At 48.6% G+C, this 19,332-nt stretch overlaps 4 protein-coding genes across 4 annotated transcripts; 1 reads left to right on the top strand and 3 right to left on the bottom strand.

Annotated features, from left to right (window-relative positions):
* Positions 1-4,991: 4,991 nt before the first annotated feature.
* KY384_000051 (uncharacterized protein) lies at positions 4,992-6,651 on the bottom strand (the record flags this gene model as incomplete). Its single annotated transcript, XM_044808589.1, has 2 exons — positions 4,992-6,073; positions 6,144-6,651. The coding sequence occupies 2 exons, from the start codon at positions 6,649-6,651 to the stop codon at positions 4,992-4,994; spliced, it is 1,590 nt and encodes a 529-aa protein (XP_044665741.1).
* Positions 6,652-10,825: 4,174 nt separating this feature from the next.
* KY384_000050 (uncharacterized protein) lies at positions 10,826-11,985 on the bottom strand (the record flags this gene model as incomplete). Its single annotated transcript, XM_044808588.1, has 2 exons — positions 10,826-11,404; positions 11,497-11,985. The coding sequence occupies 2 exons, from the start codon at positions 11,983-11,985 to the stop codon at positions 10,826-10,828; spliced, it is 1,068 nt and encodes a 355-aa protein (XP_044665740.1).
* A 639-nt stretch (positions 11,986-12,624) lies between these two features.
* Positions 12,625-14,391, bottom strand: KY384_000049 (uncharacterized protein; the record flags this gene model as incomplete). The annotated part of the gene is made up of 5 exons (XM_044808587.1): positions 12,625-13,120; positions 13,193-13,523; positions 13,572-13,662; positions 13,882-14,167; positions 14,216-14,391. 5 exons carry the CDS (start codon positions 14,389-14,391, stop codon positions 12,625-12,627), a joined length of 1,380 nt encoding a protein of 459 aa, XP_044665739.1.
* Positions 14,392-14,986: 595 nt separating this feature from the next.
* KY384_000048 (uncharacterized protein) lies at positions 14,987-16,041 on the top strand (the record flags this gene model as incomplete). The annotated part of the gene is made up of 2 exons (XM_044808586.1): positions 14,987-15,622; positions 15,673-16,041. The coding sequence occupies 2 exons, from the start codon at positions 14,987-14,989 to the stop codon at positions 16,039-16,041; spliced, it is 1,005 nt and encodes a 334-aa protein (XP_044665738.1).
* Between the last annotated feature and the right edge of the window lie 3,291 nt (positions 16,042-19,332).

Raw genomic sequence — 19,332 nt, 5'->3', positions numbered from 1 at the left:
ATTCCTAAGATTAAAAGACCACACGACTTTCCAGTTGCATTACCGCGAAAGATGAAGGGAATAGTAGGATACTTAAGTGACTGAAACAATGCGAAAGAGTCTCGAGCAAGCTTTAAGACGTCTCACACACGGTCCCATAATAAGATTTGCTACTGAAACAGTACGCCTTCCATTCTGAACCAGATAAGCGAGACTTTAATGTTTTACTGTTACTGCCAAGCTAAAACGGTTGAAAGCCGGATAGCTTGATCTTTTCTCTTCTTAATCTTTCGAATATCGTCGTATTCACTATGAAGCATTTTACAAGCCTGCTGCATATGTCTCTCGTCTTTGTTAGCTGCGTTGTCTGCCTACCCACACTTAATACAGTAGGAGCAGCAGCGCCAGTCGGAAACTTGTCTATATCAGCAAGGTAAGAGTTCTCGTTACACCTTGTCACCTGGCGCCCACTTTCAAGTTGATGATGCAATCTACCCCCCTCTCCCTGTCAAATCACCTCTTATCTGACTAATAGCCCTCTTCCCTCTAGCCTCACAGCCCGCCCCTTCACCTACACATTCCGCCTTAGGCAACCTCATGGAAACCCCGTTAGATGGACCCTCAGCGTTAGTTACCTCACCTACGTCTTGGAATCACTAGTGCAGCCCAGACCAGCTACGCTTGCTCTAGTGGGCGGATTGTGGGAGACAAATCTTATTGCCCTTGGGCTAGAATTGATTTTTGTGATCGGTCGTAGCAGTGGTGGTCGGGAGGAGTTACTCTGGGGAGATGTAGCGGCTTGTTTAACAGCTATGATTGATTGGTTCCAGAGACATCGTGAGAATTGTACTCTGGACGTGAGCATTTGGGATGGGCATGAGGGGTTGGGGGATGCGAGGTGGATTGTAGGCTTTGACCCGACCCCCCTCTTGCAGCAGCAGCGGATGGGAATGCGATGGCGAAGGAGTGAAAGTTGCGGGCTAAGAGTCGGCTTAGAGTCAGGTACGGGAATGGGAAGAGGGGTCTGACTAAGACGTACTCTATGGTCTTGCTGTTAGCTAATGAGATCGTTCAATTTATTGGGACATTGACAGCAAAGTAATCATCAAATCTATTATGACCAAGGCGTACTCATTATCATCGTTACTGTCCTCGAGGACATCTCAAATCTCAATGAGCAAGCAAGACACAATCCCTGTCCGCCTCGTCCACGAGCATGCCGCTGATCTAGAAACCAACATTTGTTCCTCCCATAAGCGCAAGACTTAGCGCCATGGTCCATCACGATTGGTTTAAAACTTTGAGCAACGCTATTAATAGCTTCTGCTTGTTAGCAGCCATCGGCCTTGGTCTACAAAGTAGGAGACAAAGAGATGCAAAAGGTTTTATTTATCACCTCGCGCCAGAAGGTCCTGTTGACGAGGCTTTATCGGTGATCAAGGTAATCATTCAGATTAGACCTCGCATTAAGCCAGCGCCAATTCTTCGTTCCGTTTGAAATCTTACAGGATCATCTTCTTGTTGACCGCTTTAAATGCAGCAAATCAAGACGTCAGTGCGAGTAGCACTGCAAATCGTCATTCTTGTGCCTACTTATTTTCTTCATCTCATCGTCTTGCAGAGAGCTCTATACCTGTAAATTCAGTAACTTTCTAGAATGAAGACGTTCACCAGCAAGCCCGTCCTGTCGACATCAAAGATATCACACCTGCTTTGCGAAGCCACATCATGCCTGCCTTTCATATTTTCTTCTGGGCCGACACCACAGACGTACAAAGAAGACACGAAATCCAAGAATCAATAAACAACGACGAAGAAGAAGACTTCCTATGGGTTCCCTTAGGTGACGTTAAAGAAACAGATCCAACAAATGAATTTCACCAGTGTGTTAAATCTGAGTTCTGCTACTGGGGTCCCCCACAAATGATGGAGGAAAGGTTGTGTCTGAAGATAGGTCGTGTTCGCTGTGATCCATCAGCAATCGATCACAAGAACAATTTCACATGTACTGTGGTAAAGGTACGATCTGAGATTGGAAGTCCAATGCGTAAATCGTGTCTCTTAATCCTTGAGACAGATGGCATATCTCGGAGGATTGGTCAGACAGAAATAAAAGAAGAAAGCCCCTTTGATAAGATACCATGGGAGTAGAGACTAATTGTGATGGTATGAGCAGCCTATGCAGTGCATTTGAAAAAGAACGCCAATAGAAGCCAGGCAAACGATAGTCTCGCAGATTAGATAGCAGGAGTAGGAGTATCCTAGAACGTGCTTGAAGAGGAGAGACGAAAAGGGTTACGCATCTATATGGCGGCAAAAGATAAGTAGAGAATTGAAAAGCCAAATCTTCAGACTCAAGAGCATGTGTCAGTCTACGATGAGCCGCTACAACATAGCGTGATTCGACGGAGAACGCCCGCATCAGCGCAGAAAGCAAGGAATTGATACTGCGCATGGAAGCTAGTATATAAGACCAGCTGGAGACTAAGATCGATTTATGATGAAGGAGAGCGATGTTTATTACAATTCTTGAGGTCAGTGTTGAAAGCTGCGAAGTTGATGGGTTGGGCTGGGTGTCTCGACTTCAGACAAGAGATTGAGATTGATGAGCATTTCAAATGATCATATCGACTTCATTTACACACTGAAGGCGAGACGCGCGCCCTCAGAGCCTGAATCGTTTTGCCCTCTTCAGCCGCCACGTTTTACCGAAGAGGAGCACACCAAAGGCTGTGCTTCTACGTCTGCGTTTTATGGTTATTGAAGGTCGCGATCTTACTCACATCCTTCAAACAAAGACCTGTGAATCGTCTCATTAATTAGCCTTAATTAGAACCGCTGAGGATCTAATAAGGATGATCATAGTTATGTAAGTAAGTAACACGCTAAATGAGAAGAAGAAAGGCATCGATCTTACCAATTTCTTTGAGAATCCTACGCTATTCATCTTCATCGAACGCAATCCTTCAAGACCCTATGGCCTCACGAAATCCCACAGCCATCTCGGCAATTGCCCCACTTTTCCAACCCCGAAAAGATTAGCTCGCAGACATTGCGATACATTCTGAAGATTCAGAGGGCAGTCCCAATACGGCACAGAAGCGCCAAAAGGCAGCTAGCCTACCTGAGTGGGAGTAATCCAACGATACCACATGAGCAGAAGCAAGGAGATACAGAAGATAATGAGCTTCAAAAGCTCCCTATGCGAACGACCATTCACCCACCAATCCGACAACCTAGCATGCGCAAAGATACCCAGAAAGTTCATTGTTCAACCACAATTACACAAACGCTGCTGCTCAACCACCCAATCCTCACCACCCTTCCGCTAACTCACCTCTCAAACAAACCATTTATAATGAAATGAGGAGCTAAATACTAGGCGGGCGACAATTGAAAGGCCGACAACTTACACCTACGTTTACATCAGGCACATCAACAGCATAGGCTCTAGAATTGACAGGAGCAGCAGCGTTGACACTTGTTGGTTAGATATACATTGCTAGGAATTAGGCATATCGACGATACGATAATAGTTATATTGAGACAACTGAACACCGCGATGAGATTTCAAATCACTGTTACCGTACATATGCTTTCTTTCAAAGGCTCTATCGCTAGCTTGTGGGAGATGCCCAGAACACCGCGTTGCAGAGGAAAGCTGAGTCGAAGACTGCGGAGAAGGGTTTACGAAGATGAAGGGCCCCGACAAGCCAGCCTCCTTAAACTCGTTGAGCGCCGTACATTCTCGCAAGTAGCGATATCGTCGCAGAGCTGCGGCTCTTCGCAAATATGTCTCGGATTATCCGCATATGACGGATATATAATGCGCTACACATGAAAATGCAGACCTTTACCTTTGCGAGCCTACATTTCAAGAAGAAGGTTCAATCCTTGAGACGCGCTGTTGTGCTGCGCAGTCCCCAACACTCGATCCAACATAACGCTTCGTCACGAAGATCATTCTGCTGCATAGGCGTGATAAAGCAATGTAATCTACGTCAATGTTTCAATTCTTATGTTCATATGCCAACATAGACTTTTTCTCCAATAAACATTTCGCCCAAACCACCTTCACGTCTTCCTCATATACCAGACCTCCCACGCACCGCGAAGCACAAATAATGTACTCCTCCACTATCCTCCACTGGCTCTTCCTCCTCCCGCACCTCACCTCTTCAGCACCAGCGACCGGCTCCGCATTCACCTCGACCGACCAATCCCACCACACCGTGCACGACTCCGGTCCCAGCTGCACCCTCACCACCAACATGACCGCCCCGGCCTTCACTCTCAACTCGTCATGGCACGACCAAATGACCACCTGCCTATCCACCATGCAGAACACAGGCTGGAACGGCGCCACCTGCGAGCCGAAAGACCCCAACGACAGTACGTTTTCCCAGACGTTCCAGTTTTGGAAGGGCCAAGACCATTGGTCGGGCGCGGGTGTCGGCCTGGATGGGGATGGTGATAATGGCTTGTCGTGCTATGAGAGGTGTGTGGGGTGTTTGCAGACGGCGATTGGTTTGCCGATGGCGGAGGGAGTGCTGCCGGGGAAGGTGTTTTGTAAGTATGAGTGGTGGACTGGCCATACGAGGCTGGGGACGCCGGTTAAGACTTGTACGATGGGGTGGGATCAGTCGTGAGGGGTTGGAGGTTGAGTCGCGTGCTATGTTCGTTGTAGTTTATGGGCTGAGAAATTGATATGGATTTATTTAGGGGGAGTTATGTTGTAACTGGTCTTACCATTCACGCTTTTTAACCCTTCTAGGTTCCCTTCCATTGATTGTGGCGTTATGCATAGATATGTTTACGGAAGTCACCTGAAAGACAGAGCGGCCTATGTGTAGCATTCCTACGCCAAGCAGTACTGTGATCCTAGCTTCATGTCTTTCCGACCAGCGGCAGAATCCCGATAGTTCAGCTTATCTCCAACGTACGCTACATGAACGGTACTTGCTTGTACCTTCATGCTTGACCTGCTCTGCCATGCGCTTGACCGCGGTATTTCATGTCCGCTTCAACTTGTACTTATCCTGCGTGATCAGTGGCCCAAGGTATGAATTGGGTACACTATATCCTAGCCCAGACTGATCAAAACTATACAAAGAGCTACCCTTAGCCGCCTCATCTAGGAATTGATGTTGGCGCGGAGTCCCATCTGTAAACTCGCAAGTGCTATTGAGGATAGGGTCGACGCAAGTCATATCCCACGTGTGAATTTTGAGCTGAGATGGGCAAGTGGTATTCAAGGCGTCGGTATTACCAGTCTGAGTCAAGGATGTTTGGCTGGCGCATTTGTAGGCTGATTCGAAGAGGAGCGGGCCCGTCGTATAGTACTCTAAGAGTTCTCGAATTGTGTCGCCCAGTGGTCGATTCATTTGGCTGAACGCGTCAAGCCCGAATGCTGAGTGGAGATCGTCACTGTACCACCATGCGTCGTAGGTTCTGAGATTATCATACGTCTTGCTAGCATTGAGGTCGTAATTCAATTTCGTTCCATTCGTTGCTAGTGCTACTGGATCAGTATTCAATGCCAGTACGCCGTGTATATCGTTCGCAACCAAGGCTTTGGAGATTATCCATGTATTAAAGACGTAGAGTAGATAGCTGTTCTCGCTCTGTAACGTAGGGAGGTCCCCAGAGAATTTCTCTTGATCTGCAAAGGCCAGGAAACCGTCAAAGGTGCCCAGCACATATTCTGCTGTTTTTTCAAGGTTTGATAGAACTGTCTCAACTATTTGGCTCAACCCATCTCTTAGATCTGCAATCTGATACAGCTGGGAGTCGGTCGTTCCAGTAGGATAATTGGCATTATTCAAAGTTTGCCCAATAATCGGATCTTTATTGCTCGCGGTAGACACAGTGTCACCTAACGTTAGTGCGGCTGAAAGCAAGCTATCTGTTACCTCTACTACGGGATCCACAAGAGAAGCAATCCCGACAAATGCTTCGATAAGTTCGCCATATTTACCGAACGTAGTATCCTGAGGCGGGTCAAGCAATTGAACAATTTTATCCACTTTGGCTTCAACAATACTACCAGCGTATTGTACTGCTGTATACCATGAATTGAGGTATTGATTAATTGCTAGGCGAATCAATTAGTTATCTTGCTAATTCTAAGATATAGAGCTGAGACGTTGTTCGATTTCTCATACCATAGAGAGTATAGGCAATAAGATGAGCAGACAGAGAGGACGTCTGCGAGCCTGCTGGGGCGGAGCACGTGCCGGGTCTTATTCCAGAACAGTCTGATTGAGATTGTTTCACGTTGTACAAGATGCATTTCGAAAGGCCAATCCCAGGAGGACACACATGATCATTGAATTGCCACCTGAGCCAAAGGTCTAATTTGAGAAGTCCCCAACATGCATTTCCAGTACCGAGGGCTACGCATTGGGCAAAGCCGTTAACCTCCGACTGACTATTCGTGTTGAAGTAGAGTGTGGTAGAGTTTGCTGGTACACCGAAACCTGGTGAGTAAAAACAAGGCTGGGCATTACTGCAGCTATCGCTGTAAAATGGATTAGATACCGGAGTGAAACCCGTATCATGATACAGCGAAATCTCTTGATGTTTGACTGTGAACAAAGCTTGGCTCGAGGAGACATGAAGCCACAACATCAGTTGTAAGAGCATATTGCAATCACGGCAGTCAAGAAACATATCGGCCTCAGAAGGGAAGCAGCAGTCTGCTAAAGCTAAATAGAGATTCACATATTAGCTCCCTTCCAAATGTATGTCAAATTGTTTAGGTCGCATCGACGGGTCTTAGCCTAGTATACTGGGCAAGAAAACGCTGGAGTTTGTTTATTCTGGTCGCAGCTCATTGGAAGACGTAATGCAAGTAAATACTTGCGACGTATACATAACCCATATTTAGGGAGAAATCGTTGCGCATTGCGAAGGATCAATGAATCAATGCATGTTCGATCTAAATTAAGGAACTTTATCAGAGATGTGCAGCTACGCCGTACTTCCAAGAGACCCGCTAGGAGAATATGCGCATCTAAAAACAATATTGATATGCGACAATCACCCAAATGTGAGATGTTTCATTCAGCTGGTCCAAACCGGCACTGGACGAAACCTGCAGATAGCTGAACAGCGTAGCTGTACTCTGTTGGGGAACGGAAGCATTCATAAGTAGCCCTCCGATACTCAGAGATGCCATCGCGTCCTTATTTGTCCCGGAAACATTCGCTGGAAACGAATGCGACATTTCAAAGTCAAGGTCACCTGCCCCCTTCAAATAGTCCATCCGTTAATAGCATACTTACTGTCAGATGCGGGGAAAAGGACGTTCTCTTCAAATGTAAATTTGTCTGATCCTGGGAAACTAATACTTGGCGGGCCTTTCGCTTGCAGGTATTAAGTGTTTGTACCAACGTTTGCGGGAATGATATTCGGAGACAGCGATATTCACATACTGAACATTGCAATGGCACGGTTAGCCGTCATAGCCTGGTCCTTCATAGTAAAGGAGGCTGGATCTGCTGTGCAGGTGGAGTCTTCGGAATGGAAGAGCAATGATGTCAGCAGTTGCACTTTTCAAATCAGTCATCGCAACGTTCACCATTCGTTGAATCTGCCCTCTTTCTTTGTCTTAAATCAACCAAGCCTCTGATCTTAGACATCTCAAGCATACTGAGCCGGGAACAAAAGAATTGTAACCATTAAGAGGAGCTTTTAGGTTCTTGCTGAAAGCCCGTCCCACTAACTCAATCCACGAGGTGGTACAACTACAAGACCGGGCATCAGTCCCCAAGATGACGCGATAAGGAAACCCAAAGTATCGTTGTAGGCGAGCGTCTGAAAGAATGGACGTAGAAGCTGTGGCAACGCGACCGTTTCTTGAGTTACTTGTTGGCTTTGCATTGGCTAAAAAATTAAATTCCCTAAGGCGCTTTTGTCTGCTCCAAGCAAACGAAATAGTAAAATAGCAGTAAATCAGGGATTATCAAGAATATATTAATAATATTACGGTGTATAAAGCAGATAATACTTATACTTTAAACATCCTCTACTGTCTTTTTACTACTCTACTAGCGTCTTTCTAGTTCATAGAAGGTAAGATTTATCAAGTAGCGATTTAATTACATTATATCAATGCTCGCATAGGCATTTCTATTATTTATAGCTTTAAATAGAGTGACATAGGTTTCATGAGCAAGCCTAAAGCGGGGATTATACAATATCATCTATCTTGGGACTAGGCGAAGAGGCGATTCGAGCCTCAACAGTAGCTATTCGTTTAAAACTACGTTTCTCTCCTAAGTATAAATTAGTACGCTAAGTGATTGTACACTTTTGCTATTCTATAACTTTCAGCACGTTGATGGAAACTTTCGCTACATAATTTCATGGAACTCAACCTTTCATAGGCCATATGATATTGAATAGGCTAGAAGAAAAGTGTGCAGGTGAAGAACAGAGGTCGCCATCTGCTTGCTTCTTTATTACGGCACTCGAGATTACTGGCAAGAACTTAGCCAGTTATTTGCAGCGTGATATATTTTCAACAAGAAGCATCTTTAGTATTACACTTGCATGATTAGTCAGTATGAAATGCGACGTCCAACTTAAAGGTTCGAGTAGTAAACACTTTCTACAGAGTCTTGCTTGCACTAGCATGCTACGCTGCAAACTTGTAAACACCTTACTGGCCTTCCTGAAATATCCTTGCATTCTCCCTAAGCCGCGTTCTCCATAACCCCAAGCTCTTGTCCCGAAGTCACATCCCGTAGTGCAGCAAAGCGCTGGATGTTGGACGGGACAGGCCGCAACGCGTAAGGTGAAACAGTCTGTTGTGCATCATCATAATGTAAATGGTCCCGTCTTTGTGACGGGACGGGACTTTATCTGCAACAATCTAGCGGACGGGAACGGGCTGCGTATATACCTTATCAACAATGATTAAAATGAACAATTACGTAGAGAGCAAAATGATGTGGAACAGGGCATGTGACCAACGGTGTCGTTAAACCTCCTCCTTGAACCTTATTGCGGTCGACGGACTGGACTCCATAGAAACAAGAATGAAGACGACAAGAAGGATAGAGAGCCCATTCCGCGTCCGCCACTAATTCTACCCAGCAGCCTTTTCCTGCCCGTTAGCTGCCAGAGCGGAATACATCATAAAAGGAGTCATGAAACGCGGTACACAGAGTGAGGCTATGCTGTTCAATGCCTACAAGTGGAAAGAAAGGTGCCGCTTGCTAACGGCTCTTTTACGGCTTCGAGAGAAAGTGGCGTACAGACGGATAAGAGAATATAGTCATATCATTACCATTGGTATATTGGTACCTTATATAGTGCGCAGTCGATTCACGACCCCAATATCTACAGCTTCTTCAACCAGTAGTACGGTGAAAACTAGCATCTTCATACCGACTCTCTTTCGACCCTACTCATCCATCCATCCATCCATCGAATAAAACCCACCAAGCCCAACCCACCCACACATCCATGATCCCTCCAATCCATCCCATCCTCCTCCTCCGCACGCTCCTCCTCCTCCTCTCCCTCGCCCTTCCAACGCTGCTCCAAAGCCCCTCCTCCATCTCCCCCCTCCCCTCCCCTTCCCCCTCCGCCTCAGACTCCGCACCCACAGACCAAATCTCCACCCCCTGCGCCCCGGGCGGCACCCCACAACTCTACAACCCCTACCCCCCTCCGTCTGCCCTCCCTCCTACACATCCTCGGGCTGCACGAACCGCGTCTCCGACTACGCCCCTCACTTAATCGGCCCCACAACAAGCGCGGACTGCCTGACCTTCTGCCAAAGCAACGAGACCTTCCTCTACGTGCAGGAAGTGCCGGTGCCGAACACGTACTGCCATGGCCCGCTAACGTGCTCGGTGACGTCGGCGCAGGCGACGACGTTTACTTATACGGGCAGCGCGTCCGTGAGCGGGGACCTGCTGAAGGTGCTGAAAGTGACCATTACGGGGGGTTTAGTGTGGGGAATACGCGCACCGATACCAGGACTACGTCGGTTAATCTGGGGAGTGGCGGGTGTGGGTATTTTACTTTTATTCCGATTGTGAGGAGTTCGTGGTATGCCCTCCCCTTCCCTTCCCCCTCTCCCCTTTCCCCCACATCCCACAGCCCTCCCTCTCATAAAAAACCTTTTCTCTTCCAGCGGCCAACTCTACCCCGACCTCTTCCTCATTCTGTCCCCCACCGCCCCCGCCGTCTGCCGCCCCCTCACCTCCCCGCAATCAGGCCCGCAATGCTTCGACCAACCGTACCGCTCCGCCGACGACACCCTCGTGCTCGGCGACACCGTCTTCGTTAAGACGGATTGTGGAACCCGCGCGCGCTTGCCTATCGATCAGCAGGATCCTGCTTATCAGCACCCTGGGGTTGCGCTGCCGCAGGCGCAGTTTGATGGTGTGGCGGCGGGGTTTGGTGGGGTTGGTGCTGGTGGGGAAGGAGGTGATGGTGCTGGTGGGGGTGGGGGGTGGGGGTGGGGGAGGAGGTAGTAGTGCTGTTCCGCAGGCGGCGAGCTTTATTAGTAGTAGTAGTACTAGTAGTACTGTTCCTATGGCGTCGTCAGTACCAAGGCGGCGGGTACGGGGCTGAGGTCAAATGTTGTTACTGGGGTGAGCGTAGCGGCTTTGCCTGGTGTTGTTTCTAATGGTGTGGAGTGAGATTGGGGTGGTAGGAGATAGAGGAAGTCTATGATTATTCGAGATGTTACTGAGACTTATGTGACCTTTCAAACTGAGTCTGCTGCTGTTGCGGGCTATTTGAGTTCCGGTCGTACTCTTCATTGTCAACGCTTAGGTTGTAGAGCGACATAAGGGGCTCTATATACCCACTACAATCAATCCTCCTAAACATTCTGCACCGCTGCATCCCTAACCCTATAATTAATCAACTTCCCCTCTCCCGGCATAATCGCCTCGACAAAATTAAACCCCGCTTCCAATCCCATGAACCCCTCAAACTGTCTCCTTATATCAATCACATTCAGCAACCCCAATCTACTGACCTGAAATATCGCCTCCTGATCCTTTGTCACTTCTCCCACTTCGCGGCTAGTCGAATAGTCATATACGCCCTCCGCCGCCTTCCTTCCAAGTCCCCCAGATCTTTGCAACAATCTTACTACGCTTTCCCTGTTTTCCGGATCGTTAAGGTAGGCGTTGGCGCGTAGCAAGGCTGTCACGAAACGTTGGATTGCTTGATACTTCTCACTAGTAGGGTGTGAGAGGGTGGCGGAAGCGACGGTTAGCACGCGATTGGAGAAGGGATCTACGAAGTCTTGGGCGCGGGCTAGAGTGTTGAGTCGGGGTTGTGTTGTGGCGTTTGTGGTGTTTAGAGTGGTGAGGAGGTTGGCGAAGACGGCGTAGGAGTTTATCGTTGCTGCGCCGCCGGCAAGGAGGCGCGTGGTGCGTTGTGCGCCTAGGACCTGTGGTAGGTGGTTGTCAGTGATAGACGAATGGCAGTATTAGGATGAACGTGGCGTCGAGCGGGGATGGGCATGGAAGGGGGATGGCTCACCTCAATCTTGTAGTCCTTGGGATATTGCAAGCCGTAGAGACCTAGGATCCTCCTGGCAAGGAAGACAAACCCACTTGTAGGGCTGTCGACTAGGAGGGATTTTCCCCGCAACTGCTCAACACTTTTGATGTCCTGGGAGCCGACAAGTACTAGGCCGTCCCCTTGGTCGAGCTGGGCTATTGCTGAGAGCTGTTGGCCTTGATTTATACGTTTGTCGATTATATTGTCGAAAGTGCCATCTAAAAGGTCGAGTGTACCATTGACCACACTGTTGTATGCGGAGGTTGAGCTTGCCACGTCTGTTTGCTTGACAACAAGATCGACATTCTCGAAATAGCCCAGCTCAGCAGCGATCACGTAGGTCGTACGATTGCTGAAGGAGCCGAAATTTAGAGTCAATGGGTCCGGCGTGAGGCTTACAGCAACCAAGTCGATGATAATGAAAAGCCAAAGGACGAGACATTGTTTAAAAAGATGATAAGAAAACATCTTGAGGATTGTGTTGCAGTGAATACCGTTTACAGATTCTAGTGAAGGTCATACGTTGTACAAACGCCGCTTGATTCTCGTTGATGCACACTACGTCACTCTGCATGAGGCTGCATGGGGTGGAGATATTCGTGCGAGGATTTGCCGAGTGTGATTGAAGCAGCCGCTCAACATATCTTGCCCCAAATTAGTCGAACAGACACCAGTAGACCAGTGAAAAGGGATCTCAGGAAGTTCAAAGCATGAGTATTGTCTGCTTTGCGAATAATGTCAACAATGACACCGAGATATTGTTGGCTGTCCAGATGCATGCATACGCCACCTGGTAGACGAAAATGCGCCTCATAGATGAAGCCACAAAGTTGCCGGAGTGATCAGAAACGGATCCTTTAATAGATGAAATAGTCCGATGACAGTCAACTCAACGGTTCAAGCAGCCCATAACATCAACATAGGCCGATTTCATATTGAAAAGGCGAGCAACCCAATGGTATACCTCGTCTAGTGGACAGTTCAGCCACTACAAATGGCATCCATGCATAAATCGATGGACTGAAAATAGAGTGGGGGCCGTGAGATTGGGCTACATGGACAGATCCACCTTTGCTTAGATCAACCTCATACTCAAATCATACCGCCTCAAGCACGAGGGATCTTGAAGCCTCCCCTAACAAGGTCTTGAAAGACAAAGTCCGGATCATACCTTGCCTGAACCTCTTTCAATCTCCTCACATTCTCTTCCCTGTAATGCCCGATAACGTCTTGATCCGGACTCGCGTCATTCATAAAGATGTACTCTAGATGACTTCCCTGATTCCGAGTGGCCTCCTCGATTCGATCGATAAGACCCTTCGTCGCTTTCGCCACGGTTTCGTCGCCCTCGAGCTCTAACCAACCGGCATCCAGTACGAACCAGGTTTGATTGACGGGTACTAAACCTAATGGATTGCCTCCACCGCGCGCATTGCCCTCCATGATGAGACTAGAGGAGATTGGCTGGAGCCCTAGCGCAAGCGAGCCTGCTATTGCGGACTGCAGGAGCGAAAGCTCTGGGGCGGTGGATAGGATGGTGGCGATTTCTTGGTAGAGGGAGGTAGTTGCTGTGGGTGTGAAGGATGTCGCACGCCATGTCCATCTGGATGAAAAATCAGTACTTAGCAGAGCAGAAAGGTATTGAGGAATGAGAAAATTCGTAGGCAGCCCTCACCTGGGAAGATCTGGCAGCATCTGCCCACTCATCATTTCCGTCAGCGTCTGCAACTTCGTCAAGTCACCAATTGTGGGGATGTTGTAGAATGGTGCAAATGCGGGCGGCGTAATTTCAGGCTTGAGGTACACCATGTTCAAAACAGCACCCACGCTGGCATTCGTTGTCGAGGCTTGCATCATGATATTCGCATACGGATCTTTGTCAGGTGCCGATTGATAGGCGTGCATGGCAGCCATAAGCGCAGGTAGTTGATCGATGGTGTAGAGCTTGACGCCACCCCAGATATCGTGGATTGCATAAGTCGACACGGAGAAAGTGGTGACGATTCCTGGCCCTTCAGATCAGCTTTCTCGCCCTCTGAGCGTGGCCGACCCACCGAAATTGTTGCTGCCACCTTTCAATGCCCAGAACAGATCGTCGTTCCATGTTTGATTCGCATTGACAAGAGTCCCGTTCGCAAGGACGACCTAGTTGAACGATTCAGCGAAGGTCAAGAGTCGATGCAGAGTCTAAGAATACCTCGAAATTGACCACATTATCACATGCCAAGCCATAGAGATCGGAGAGATAGGATAGCCCAGCTGAGAAGGTGGTAAGTCTCATCTACCGAGCGTACTATGAGGAGGTGCGAGCTGTACATCCTAGGATCAACCCTCCTACGCCTACGTCCAACACCCTCCCCCAACGACGGTAACGTTGAATGAGTCTAGATAATGATAGACGTCGCCCCATTTCATGCCCGCACCGATCGTCGCAACGTTACTATTACTATCATAGTCGACTCCGCTGAACTTGGACATGTCAATCAAGACACCATTGTCAATGCTGGCTGCGAATGGAGATGGCGAATGGCCCCCAGAGCGTATTGCGAACTGAATTTGACTCCGGGTAAGCAGTTGTACAACATCCTGTAATGCATGTGTGTTCCCAGGCTGAACGATGCAGGAGGGTCTCTCCCAAGTCGTTTGCGACCTGGATGCCTGTCTTAGCCTTCCGCTCGTGAGATTAGGGGATACTGACCAGTTCTCCGTACTCAACGCATCGTACGGTCTCTGCGATGGCAGGACAGTAGCATTCTTAAACCATGTAGAAAGCTGCCGGCATGCATTTCCCGTCTTATTGTACGCAAGAGATGTCGATAGATATAGGCAAAGAGCTAAGCCAATGACAAATACTCGAGGGTTTCTCATCATCATGGTCACCCAACCCCAGAAACTCCATTATGTCAAAGGGCAATAGTGATATAGTTCTCTTTTCCATCTACATGAACATGGTCGCAACCACGCCGTCAGCACGCATCCCTAAAATGCCTCTGATGGTCAGCAGAAACTTGTACAATGCTCTGGTAGCGCACTAACGCAGTAGCCTACTGGAGAACACGTCACACTGCATGCTTTGCTTCATTTCGACGTAGCCTGATGAGGGGGCTTTTCATCCAGCTGCACGTACTCACTACCTGCGTCATTACGCCTCAACCCTGCGTATCCTACTGCATTACGAGTTGGTAAAAATGTTCATATCCCTGCGTTTGGTCAATGCAGTGTCACGGCCGCGGCTGCCAAATCAATTGCTTGCGGGTATTTGCGGTATATGCCCCCATACACTCAAACCCATGCACTACCTCAGCCAAGTTCTCTCTGCACGACACGAGAACACTTTTAGTTGGCATGATGGCGATAGGTTGGCATTTTCCCGGCATTGTGTCAACTAAATAATCAGAATCTCGAGAGATGAGCACGACACCCCTGCTGTCTTAGCTTTCTAGACGGTGGTCACTATCTACAGTCCACAATGGCAGGTACTGTCATTATCACGGCAGCGAATAGCTCACTTGCTATTCCGGCGATTGAACGACTCCTCCACGATTTTCCTGATCACACACTTGTGCTGACCGTCCGCAATAGCTCAGAGAATGACATCAACACCAAGAAGCTACGGCAGGTGCTTGCAGCATACCCTAAGTCTAAAGCAACCATTCACCAACTCGACCTCACTAGGCTCTCTGCCGTACACGAGTTCGCCAGCTCTATTCTTGATGATATAACAATTGGGAAGCTCCATCGGTTAGTCTCAATTGTATGCACCGCCTACCACTGGAATCTGGTGGACAAGATTGAGAAAACCGGGGATGGGTTTGAGAAGACTCTTCAAGTATCCCACCTCGCCCACGCTGCTCTGGTCCTACGGCTTCTAGGGGCTTTCCAAGAATCTGGAGGCCGGATCCTGTTCTTTTCCACCGATGCACATTGGCCTGGTAAGAATGGCATGGAGAAATATCCGCCCAAGATACCAGTAGATTTGGACTTGCTTGTACATCCAAGCCCTGACGAGCCGCTCGACAACCTGGGACATGGATTTCAGAGATATGGAACTTCAAAGCTCGTCAATTTAGCATGGCTGTATGCCCTTAACCGTCATCTGGAAGCAGTAAGTGAATAATCTCCCATTGCACACACAAGTCTCACCGTCATCTACAGAACCCTTCAATGAGCAACATAACAGCAATTGCCGTCAACCCAGGCACACTCACCGACTCGCGAGCTCTGAGAGTCAACACCCCCGCAATGCTGATCTGGATGTCGAGACTCATTCTACGGCCATTTGGGCCCCTTCTTCGGTATCTGAATCCTACCATGCGTTCCTCGGCTGAAGCGGGGAGAGAAGCTGTTGAGTTCGCACTGAATGAAGCCTCTCCCGGAGCACGAGGGTATTTCACGATGTTGAAGAAGGACACCAGCTCGCCGGAGAGCCAAGATGTGAAGAAACAAGATGATGTATGGGCGAAGACTTTAGAGTGGGTTGGTATAAGTGTTGAAAGTTTGCCACTGAAGATGAATCTTTCATAAGGCCTGTACAGGAGTCGATCTTCGATATTCGAGTCTTAAAACATCATGCAGAATGCAGAACAGCCACATCATCTGGTGACAAGTTGTGCAAAGGTTTAGTTGTTCAATATTCGTAAACCACAGACTCTAATCAACTTTCGCACGACGGGCAAAGCGCCTCTGAAATAGCGAAGTCTCCATCTTCCTGCACGCGAGCTCCCAATCCGAAGTCCACTTCGCATAAAAAGGCTGATAACCAAGCGTACCCCCAATCCATCTGCCGATCAAAATACCCATTGCTCTTGACAAAGTCCGACCGAAAGGCACCCAGAAGGGGAGAGCAAGATACGACCCACCGGCATCAAACATCTGCGGCCAATGATGTTAGCAGATGCTAGTAGAAAGACGATTCCGACTTTCTCAATGGAACATAGCCACAACCGGGGTTTCGCTGTGGATTAAACGCACACTCAATATTTGAATCAAGCTCATACCCTTTCCCCCACCCTTCCCGAGCAAGACCTCATCCTGATACCCGTACCAATTCTGGAAGAACACATCATCGACCGCGAAAGCCTCCCTCGTATTCTGCCCCGACAACAGAATTCTCGTTTTACTTTCTTCTCCATTTCCCCCAAAGCCCCCTACCGCACCCCCACCGCCCCTACTCCCATCCCGCGCACAGATCGCCCACAGCCGATGTCGCTCCCACCGGTTGACTACCAACTCCCCATCACGTTCGGTTACCACCTTCTCCTTCCCTTCAACTGACAATGCTAGCGCCCCTTCGAGGACACGGATGTACTCAGCTTGGTAGGGATGGAAATGTAGGGGAGGCTTGCCCATGGCGGAGAGAGCGACGAGGGTCGGGTGTGAGGTGTGGAAAGTAATCTCGTAGGAGAATCCAAGGGAGGGATCGGTGGGTTGGAGGAGGGTTGAGACGATTGCGCCGTTGAAACTGGTAGGGAAGTTGTTAGATTGGGGAAATGAGGTTGGAAGGAGGGGAGGGGAAGGGAAGGAGGGTGTTGCTTACGCTGAAGCGGTGTTGGTAGGGTTGGGAGTTTGCTTTCGTGTGGATGCTGTCATTGGACAGGATGATGCCATTTTCATTTGAGGACCGTCTGGAGTATAGTATTTGTGGAGTAAGTCTGAGGAAGCAAGAGTAACTTGGTGAGAAAGGACTAGATTCTTGACGTAGTAAGCTGACTTATGTAACGAATGGCTCCGCACTCATCTTCTCGTTGATTTGGACCAGACGTCTGCATTGTCTTAAGATCTGTGTATCTCCCCTTGCTCATTGATGCTCTAACTTGTTGCAGACTCGACATTACGTGTAAAGTAAAATACAGACATTGATCCATGCAACGCTACGTGTGGTCTTGTTCGCTGTCTATTCCTAGCACATTTTTATCCAGGTACTCTCGTCTCCATTTCATCTGGGTCACTCCGTCAAAGAGTGGCAGTATCACTGTATCGACACGCTCATCTTCCAAGAACGCTTTGTTCACTTTCCGCAAGTTCTCCCCCGCGGTTTCCCAGAATGGCCTCCTCGCAGGTTCTATGTGTGGATTGAAGTCTTCACCTACAGTCAGACCACGCGCAAAGACTGCTGAGCATTAGCCTCTGAGGTCCTAGAACCTGGAACAGTGTTTGGCTTTCTTGATCCAGTGCCGGCAAATGACATACCGTTGTCAACAATGATCATACCCCGCGGCGATAATAGTCGCTGGTTCAAAACAAGATCCAGGTAGGTGATGAGGTTGTGTTTGTCCGCATCAAAGAAGATGATGTCGAATTCGCCCTCAATAGTCTTTAGCCTGCTACACTGTTGGACTTGTGAATCAAGACCCTCGAATAGTGGCCATGACTTACGTCTCCCCTGCTGGCCCCTCCACGACGGTTATTCTGTCGCTGACTCCAACTTCCTCGAAGAACCGTCTCGTGTATGCGAGTACCTCGTTTCGCACATCAAGAGTGACTATCTCTGATTGAGTTGCTCTTGTACCTTCGTACCATGCAAGTGCCGAGAACCCCGTGAATGTACCGACTTCAAGTACTAGTAATGGCGAAGTCTGTTACTATCCCTTTACATGTAGACATGGACGTCTTCCAACCAACCTCGTTTCGGCGCAGTCCATTGCGCCAGCCAAATCATCCACTGAGCCTGAAGCTTTGAGGACATCATCTCGGCATCCATCCAATGGCGGATCGTCCATTCCCAATGCTTGGTCAGTGTCGAAGGTAGGGCTAAGGAAAGAACATTGAGTCAGCCGTTCCACTGGACTGTTTTGACTGATCCAAGGTGTAGTAGATACTCACACTCTGAGTGGTTCTCGCAGTATTCAGACACGCGATCTGCCAGCTCCGGAGAGAACGGGAGCACGCTTCCAAGCATACTTCCTGCTCGACTATGCTATGGCTTTATATAATCAATTGAACATTCCTTGAGTGCTTGCAGTCTGAGAGAAGCGATCATCTTAGCTGTTACGATCCGTCTAATTATTCATTGGCATCCATTCCTTGCGAACCGAACAAATCAGTATAGTACACGCACCATCGTGCTCAGCGTGCTACGCATCCTTCAAATTGCGAAAGATGCTGACACGCGGCGTAGTGTAGTCTCACTCTTTGAAAAGTGGCAGCCTACAGTCGAATTCACCTGCCGGGGTGTCCCTACTGCATGCAGGTTCAGAAGTCGGGTGTTTGTCATGCATGATGCAAGGTAATACGAGTTGCGCTTGTGCATGCACGTTGCAAATCCTTCTACTCTTAGCCTGACGATCCATGTAGGTTTTTTGTCCAAACCCCTCACTACCTTCCACGCATGCATCAAAATCCGACGTGAAGAGACATTTAGGGTGTCTTTTCGGTGAGGTCGCTTTGAGGCGGACATGATGCCTTTTCGTAGACACGTATTTCGACGATCGATTGCCCGTTCGGGGGTTCTCCTTAGCTCTGGTGTGAGGAAGTCCGTACTGTCCGACAAGAGGGATGTTATTGGGTTGATATTTCTGATATGCATGTGCGATTGTCATGAGGCCCCTGCACTGGTCGCAACCACCAAGAAGTGCGCGATGACTCTAGAAAAGTCAGTCTCATGTGCATTTTCAGCATGCTTCTGTTCTCGAACCGTAACGGACCGTTAGGTGCTTATGAAGACCTTTGTTCCATCGCAAAAAGTCCAACACTACCTCAGCACTCTCGCATAATAGGTGTAAACATCCCGTGACTCCCTTTGAAAAGTCCTGGGTATCTCTGCCTACGCACAGCTAGATCAGTTTCTTGGAGCGCCAAGTTCTGAATCTTTTGGGG

Source organism: Bacidia gigantensis (assembly GCF_019456465.1).
Source record: "Bacidia gigantensis strain McMullin 20006 chromosome Unknown contig_34, whole genome shotgun sequence".
NCBI classification, from domain to species: domain Eukaryota; kingdom Fungi; phylum Ascomycota; class Lecanoromycetes; order Lecanorales; family Ramalinaceae; genus Bacidia; species Bacidia gigantensis.
The sequence above is the reverse complement of the archived record's forward strand: the minus strand, read 5'-3'. Positions and strand labels throughout refer to the sequence as shown.